The sequence below is a fragment of the Mytilus edulis genome, chromosome 9 (assembly GCF_963676685.1).
Source record: "Mytilus edulis chromosome 9, xbMytEdul2.2, whole genome shotgun sequence".
In the NCBI taxonomy this organism is placed as follows: domain Eukaryota; kingdom Metazoa; phylum Mollusca; class Bivalvia; order Mytilida; family Mytilidae; genus Mytilus; species Mytilus edulis.
In genome coordinates this window covers 54,458,772-54,467,622 of record NC_092352.1, presented here as the reverse complement: position 1 = coordinate 54,467,622, position 8,851 = coordinate 54,458,772, and the positions used below count along the sequence as shown (strand labels likewise).

The 8,851-nt window shown below is 29.9% G+C and overlaps 1 protein-coding gene across 1 annotated transcript; it reads left to right on the top strand.

The window, feature by feature from the left end:
• The first annotated feature begins 253 nt into the window (after nt 1-253).
• On the top strand, nt 254-1,363 carry LOC139490059 (uncharacterized). Its single transcript, XM_071276910.1, has one exon. It carries the CDS (start codon nt 254-256, stop codon nt 1,361-1,363), a length of 1,110 nt encoding a protein of 369 aa, XP_071133011.1.
• Nucleotides 1,364-8,851: the final 7,488 nt, after the last annotated feature.

Genomic DNA, 8,851 nt, shown 5'->3' with positions numbered 1-8,851 from the left:
CACTTTTTTCCAGCATATCTAGTTTTGTTCGTGTGTAACATAGGTGTATTAATAAAAGAATATATCCAAGTATAACATTTTTCATTCCATTTTAACATCATGCATACCGTTATTTACATATGAATATTCAAATCTAAATTATCCTACCCTTGAACCCTTTTAAACTAGGAAGTTAAATCCATGTGGTAAACACAAGGTATTACTGACAATATCTATCTGATATCTACACAAATAAAAGTCAGCTCTGTTCATTATGGCTTTATCCAAACCCCAGTTAGGAATACAATCACCTCTTCAGTGTCAATTATGTGAACGGGATTCTAAAATCTCCTGGAAATGTTTAGAATGTGACTTACTGATGTGTAGTTCATGTAAAAATAACATTCATCCGAAATTCAAAACTGCAGGGGAACATAGAATAATAGCAATAAAGGATATTGATAGTACATCATCACTTAGCAAGGATTCTGCTAATGTTGATATAACTGTTGTTGAAGAATATCAAAGCCATTTAAATGCGATTGTTCAACTTGCAATATCCTTGGATGATTCGTTGTGGATTGGCGAAGGGTTCCATAAAAAGGGGGTGAGATTATTTTCTTCCCACAAAGCATTGCAGAAAGTAAAATGCGAGGGAAATAAACTAAAGGTGATATCTAGTTTTAACATTCAGGTTTACGGGATAGCCATTACTCCTGATAATGACTTACTCATAGCTACCGATGGGCAATTCCTAAAAAAAATCAAAAGTGGAACAAATAAAATTTTAGACACTGTTTATGATTTGAAAACATATCACCCTGGGACGATCTATGTTACCAGAAATAATAAAATTATAGTAGGAGTTGTTGTTACTGAAACAAAATGCATGGTGCTAGTAATGGATCAGAAGGGGAACCACGAGAAGGTGTATGGTGAAGGCCAGACTGGCAGTATTTCATTTCGCTATACATTCAAAATAACTTCAACTAACGATGGCCATATTTTTGTGATAGATCAACTAGATAATGATGGTGATGGAAGAGTGGTCGTACTAAGACCAGAAGGGACAATTAATACCTATTCTGGACATTCAGCTATCAACACTCAAGATACAGAATTCAGTCCAACAGATTTAACAACTACACCTAGTGACAAGGTCATTGTTGTGGATTTAGCCAGCAGTACTCTTCATATTTTAAATTCTTCAGGTAACCTGATCACATACATCAGCACTACAGACAAACAAAGGATAGTGCAAAATCCATGTACCATCGGACTTGCAATGGTAGGACAATTTTGTATGATATATTTAGGAACTACTACTAAAGAAGACAGTAAAGAAAAGGGAAAACTTTATAAACTGAACTTAATAGGTTGTTAATTATCACGACTTCCAATGAAATACTATGTAGTAATTTCAATTATATTCAAATGTAAATACATTGATAAATACACTCATAATCATTATGTGCAAGCTCACTTTTCTTTAAGGTGTATAACCCCTAGTCTGGGCCCAGTCTGAAAGAACAAATAAAAAGGTAGTATATATTAAAACAAAATAATTCCAACTTATAGCTGTTATTTTGTCAATAAGTGAAATATTTAGGATAGCATAAGTTAAAACTCTCAAAGGTGAATGAATTTTTTTTTACAAAATTGAAAAACAAAATTCCAATTCAAACCTCATCAGTTTTCTCAAAATTAAGCATGGTAAGCCGTGTTCAAACTTTTTTGGTAGGGGTGAGCAGATGATACATTCAGAACCCCACCCTTTTCGTATATTTTGTTTATCAAAAATATATACCTTGTCATATATCAATTAACAAAAGACATACCTATAGATATATTTGAATATTTTCATCTTCTGGCACATTAGTATACATATATTTTTTGTCCCGCTCACAATCACGTTCTTGTTTAGAAGCAACGTAGTCACAATAATATCACCTTCTTTTCCGATAAATTCGTCACATCTTAAACACTTTCTTCTAATTGCCACTTTTATATCTTTCATTATGAAGAAATTATAATAAAAGATGTTTCCTAATTGGTCAGATAAATGTAGTATCACCAAATTCAAATGTCAAAATGGTCGGATTGCATCTATGATCATCTATCACTGGCATCAGTGGAAATACCACATCATAATGTATATCATAATTACTCATGTGAAGTTTTAGGTTTTTTTTAAATACTTTTTACGACAAAATTATTTCATATTTCTTCCTATATGACGTTTACATTTTCTGAAGTCAAACACGCGAAGCAATGAATGTGGTTTTTCAATTTGATAGATTCTTTTTGTACTTTTTTTGTTAAATATTTGTTTGTTTTGAGATTGATACACAGTGATGACTGCTGTTCCCATATTTTTACTATTTTACCTATTATGTCTGTTTTGTTCACGCATCGTTGGAAATATAATGGAATTTATTGCGACTGGCATACAAGTGAGAGGTTTAGCGCTATAAAACCAGGTTCAATCCACCATTTTCTACATTTGAGAATGCCTGTACCAAGTCAGGAATATGACAGTTGTCCATTCGTTTGATGTGTTTTATCATTTGACTTTGCTTTTTGATTAGGGACTTTCCGTTTTGAGTTTTCCTCGGAGTTCAGTTTTTTTGTGATTTTACTTTTTTTTTTGACGAATCTCTAAATCACAAAAAAACTATTTAAAAAAATGAGAATGAAAATGGGGAATACGTCAGAGACAACAACCCAACCGAAAAGCAGATAAACAACCAAAGTCTACAAATGAGCCTTCAATATACTGCACCTTAAGGCGGGCTTCAGCTGGCCCTAAATAATGGAATAGGCGCAAAAATGTTACCGAGTTAATCATTTGTTGTGAGATCAACCCTCTACCTCTAGCTACTGTAGAATAAACAAACACACAGCAATATGAACATTAAAACACGGATGTCAAGTTGGTTCAATATTCAGCATTTAACATTCAACATTCACAATTTTTTTTATTTTTTTATTTTTTTTTTCGTGTATCCATTTTCAACATTTAAGGAATAACAGTACTGTAGTTGAAGAGTTGCCACCGTCAATTGTAGATTTGAGGGTCGCAAATGCAGTTTTACTGGCGACGCGTAGCGGAGACTGTAAAACGGAGATTTGAGACCGTCAAATCAAAAATTCAACAACAGTACTGTTATTCCGATTCTAATGCATTTCATAAGAAATAATACGATAAAACTTGGAAAAATGTCTAAATTTGACAACAACAAAAAATCCGCGAAACTTCATGAATGATTTTGGCGCAAAGACGTCATGGGTAAACGTGACGTCAAACAAATGAAAACTTACAAACTGGAGGATATTACGTTACCTGTACGCTTCAAATTTGGATAAAATAACTTTAAAACCGCGAATTCGAGGTAGGTGCTGTTTTATTTTGGATTATATAGTAGTAATCGAACATTTGTTGATTCAATCATTTCAAAATGGTTGTCCCTCCTTAGTTACGCCTGGTCAACTGTGGATTTGGCGGCAACTTTTAGCCAATGAAAAAAATTGTTACATACAAATTGCATAAGAATCAACATTCGATTTCAACATTCAACATTCGATTTCAATATTTAACATTCAACATTCATTTTTTTTTTATATTTTTTTTTAATTTTTTTTCTTGTATCTGTTTTCGACAATCAACATTCGATTTCAACATTCAACATTCAATTTTTTTTTCTTGTATCCATTTTCAACATTTAACATTCGGTTTCAACATTCAACATTCAATTTCAATATTAAACATTAAACATTAAAAAAAATATTTTTTATATTTTTTTTGTTTGTATCCATTTTCAACATTCAACATTCAACGTTCGATTTCAATATTCAACATTCAACATTCAATTTTTTTTTCCGTGTATCCATTTTCAACATTCAACATTCGATTTCAACATTCAACATTTGATTTTCAACTTTCAACATTTGTTTTCAACATTCAACATTAGTTTTCAACATTCAACATTCGATTTCAACATTCAACATTCGTTTTCAACATTCGATTTTCAACTTTCAACATTCGTCTTCAACATTCGATTTTCAACTTTCAACATTCAACATTCGTTTTCAACATTCAACATTTAACATTCGTTTTCAACATTCAACATTCTTTTTCAACATTCAACATTCGTTTTCAACATTCAACATTCGTTTTCAACATTCGATTTTCAACTTTCAACATTCGTCTTCAAATTTCAACATTTGTTTTCAACATTCAACATTCAACATTCGTTTTCAACATTCAACATTCGATTTCAACATTCAACATTTGTTTTCAACATTCAACATTCGATTTCAACATTCAACATTTGTTTTCAACATTCGAATATAACTTCCAACATTCGTTTTCAACATGCAACATTCGTTTTCGATATTCAACATAGTTTTCAACATTCGATTTCAATTTTCAACATTCGTTTTTAACATTCAACATTCGTTTTCAACATTCAACATTTGTTTTCAACATTTGAATATAACTTTCAACATTCGAATATAACTTTCAACATTCGTTTTCAACATGCAACATTCGTTTTCAATATTCAACAGTCGTTTTCAACATTCGATTTTCAATCTTCAACATTCGTTTTCAACATTCAACATTTGTTTTCAACATTCAACATTCGATTTCAACATTCAACATTTGTTTTCAACATTCGAATATAACTTCCAACATTCGTTTTCAACATGCAACATTCGTTTTCGATATTCAACATAGTTTTCAACATTCGATTTCAATTTTCAACATTCGTTTTCAACATTCAACATTCGTTTTTTAACATTCAACATTCGTTTTTTAACATTCAACATTTGTTTTCAACATTTGTTTTTAATATTCACAACATTCGTTTTCAACATTCGATTTTTAACTTTCAACGTTGATTTTCAAAATTCAATATTCGATTTTCAACATGCAACGTTCGTTTTCAACATTCAACATTCGATTTTCAACTTTCAGCATTCGTTTTCAATATTCAACATTTGTTTTTAACATTCGATTTTCAACCTTCAACACTCGTTTTCAACATTGAACATTCGTTTTCAACATTAGTTTTTTCAATTTTCAACATTCATTTTCAACATTCAACATTCGTTTTCAATATTCATCATTCGATTTCAATATTCAGCATTCGATTTCAATATTCAACATTCAACATTCAATTTTTTTTTCTTGTATCCATTTTCAACATTCAACATTCGATTTCAACATGCAACATTCGTTTTCGATATTCAACATAGTTTTCAACATTCGATTTCAATTTTCAACATTCGTTTTTAACATTCAACATTCGTTTTCAACATTCAACATTTGTTTTCAACATTTTAATATAACTTTCAACATTCGAATATAACTTTCAACATTCGTTTTCAACATGCAACATTCGTTTTCAATATTCAACAGTCGTTTTCAACATTCGATTTTCAATCTTCAACATTCGTTTTCAACATTCAACATTTGTTTTCAACATTCAACATTCGATTTCAACATTCAACATTTGATTTTCAACTTTCAACATTTGTTTTCAACATTCAACATTAGTTTTCAACATTCAACATTCGATTTCAACATTCAACATTCGTTTTCAACATTCGATTTTCAACTTTCAACATTCGTCTTCAACATTCGATTTTAAAAACATTCAACATTCGTTTTCAACATTCAACATTTAACATTCGTTTTCAACATTCAACATTCTTTTTCAACATTCAACATTCGTTTTCAACATTCAACATTCGTTTTCAACATTCGATTTTCAACTTTCAACATTCGTCTTCAAATTTCAACATTTGTTTTCAACATTCAACATTCAACATTCGTTTTCAACATTCAACATTCGATTTCAACATTCAACATTTGTTTTCAACATTCAACATTCGATTTCAACATTCAACATTTGTTTTCAACATTCGAATATAACTTCCAACATTCGTTTTCAACATGCAACATTCGTTTTCGATATTCAACATAGTTTTCAACATTCGATTTCAATTTTCAACATTCGTTTTTAACATTCAACATTCGTTTTCAACATTCAACATTTGTTTTCAACATTTGAATATAACTTTCAACATTCGAATATAACTTTCAACATTCGTTTTCAACATGCAACATTCGTTTTCAATATTCAACAGTCGTTTTCAACATTCGATTTTCAATCTTCAACATTCGTTTTCAACATTCAACATTTGTTTTCAACATTCAACATTCGATTTCAACATTCAACATTTGTTTTCAACATTCGAATATAACTTCCAACATTCGAATATAACTTCCAACATTCGTTTTCAACATGCAACATTCGTTTTCGATATTCAACATAGTTTTCAACATTCGATTTCAATTTTCAACATTCGTTTTCAACATTCAACATTCGTTTTTTAACATTCAACATTTGTTTTCAACATTTGTTTTTAATATTCACAACATTCGTTTTCAACATTCGATTTTTAACTTTCAACGTTGATTTTCAAAATTCAATATTCGATTTTCAACATGCAACGTTCGTTTTCAACATTCAACATTCGATTTTCAACTTTCAGCATTCGTTTTCAATATTCAACATTTGTTTTTAACATTCGATTTTCAACCTTCAACACTCGTTTTCAACATTGAACATTCGTTTTCAACATTAGTTTTTTCAATTTTCAACATTCATTTTCAACATTCAACATTCGTTTTCAATATTCATCATTCGATTTCAATATTCAGCATTCGATTTCAATATTCAACATTCAACATTCAATTTTTTTTTCTTGTATCCATTTTCAACATTCAACATTCGATTTCAACATGCAACATTCGATTTCAATATTCAATATTCGTTTTCAACATTTGATTTTCAGCTTTCAACATTTTTTTTCAACATTCAACATTCAACATTCGTTTTCAACATTCAACATTCGATTTCAACATTCAACATTCGTTTCCTACATTCGATTTTCATCTTTCAACATTTGTTTTCAACATTCAACATTCGTTTTGAACATTCAACATTCGTTTTCAGCATTCAACATTCGTTTTCAACATTCAACATTCGTTTTCAACATTCAACATTCGTTTTCAACATTTGATTTCAACTTTCAACATTCGTTTTGAACATTCAATATTCGTTTTGAACATTCATTATTCGTTTTGAACATTCAACATTCGTTTTCAACATTCAACATTCGTTTTCAACATTCGATTTTCAACTTTCAACATTCGTTTTCAACATTCAACATTCGTTTTCAACATTCGATTTTCAACTTTCAACATTTGTTTTGAACATTCAACATTTGTTTTGAACATTCAGCATTCGTTTTGAACATTCAACATTGGTTTTCAATATTCAACATTCGTTTTCAACATTCAACATTCGTTTTCAACATTCGATTTTCAACTTTCAATATTCGTTTTCAACATTCAACATTCGTTTTCAACATTCAACATTCGTTTTCAACTTTCAACATTCGTTTTCAACATTCGATTTTCAGCTTTCAACATTCGCTTTTAACATTCAACATTCGATATCCGTGTATATTTGAGTCCATTCGTTTTTCATTTTGAAATAATTTAATTTTGGATGTAACACGTACGTCTTCTGATTGGCTGAAGTTATTTTGTTATCAGCCTCTAGACATAATTTAGTCATGTGACCAAGACGTCATCAACGTTTTTTCATGGTTTTCTACGGTTTAAAGTGGAATTTAGAATTAAATTATAAGAAATGACTGTAATATTTTTTCTGTCTATTCGAAATAACATAAAAAATGTGGTACACACTGTTAAATAACCCGCTTCGCGCGTTATTCAGTGTGCACCATATTTTTTATGTTATTTCTTCATAGACAGAAAAAAATATTACAGTCATTCCTTAAATGTCAAAAACAAAAAACAAAGAACGAGAATGTTTTCATTGTTCGTTTTTGATTTCTCGAAAACCAAAATGAACCAGGTGCTCCGCAGGGCGCAGCTTTATACGACCGCAGAGGTCGAACCCTGAACAGTTGGGGCAAGTATGGACAAAACATTCAAGCGTGATACAGCTCTGAATTTGGATTGTGATCAAATTTTTGACATTACATGGGTTTTTTTTACACAAAACAAATGTCAAGATTTTACAAATCTAAAATTAAATAGTTGACACAGCATAGGTTTCTGACACAGAATGAATGTGGTCTAATGAACTTAAAAGTTTTTTTTTTGCCTTTGAGCAATTCACTATGCTGTCGAATATTAATCCTCTCAAAAAAATGTTTGAAGAAATTTTCTTTTTATTCATGAAATCTGAAATGAGAAAAATTTAACCCCCCCTTTTTTTCACATCCCTGTTTCCCTTTTTCCAAAACTGATATCAATTCAAATTTCTAATGGAGTTTGCAACAATAACTAATCTTTTAAATACATCATAAAATATTAAAATGTAAAATAAAGTGCTTGTTATCACTGAATGGTAAAGATTGGTTGGTAGTAAAAGTGAATATACATTGTTTATTGTATAAAACAATAAAACAATAAAAAAAAAACTTCATCAGCAACATTTTATATTGGCAAATTTCCAATGAAGTTATTTACATAAAGTTATTGGCAAATAAAAATAGAAAATGACATCATAGTCATGTCTGGCAAATGTCCAACATACATTATCTAAAAACATTTTTGATAAGATAAGGAAAAAAAGCTTCATCAGCAACATTTTATATTGGCAAATTTCCAATGAAGTTATTTACATAAAGTTATTGGCAAATAAAAATAGAAAATGACATCATAGTCATGTCTGGCAAATTTCCAACATATATTATCAACTACTATTCTATACAAAGAAAGATAACTCCAATTGAAAAAATTAATTGCTATTGCACAATATTGTGC

Bases quoted from the DNA above. Each gene is read 5' to 3' on its own strand.
- LOC139490059 (XM_071276910.1), top strand. From the start codon at position 254: ATGGCTTTATCCAAACCCCAGTTAGGAATACAATCACCTCTTCAGTGT.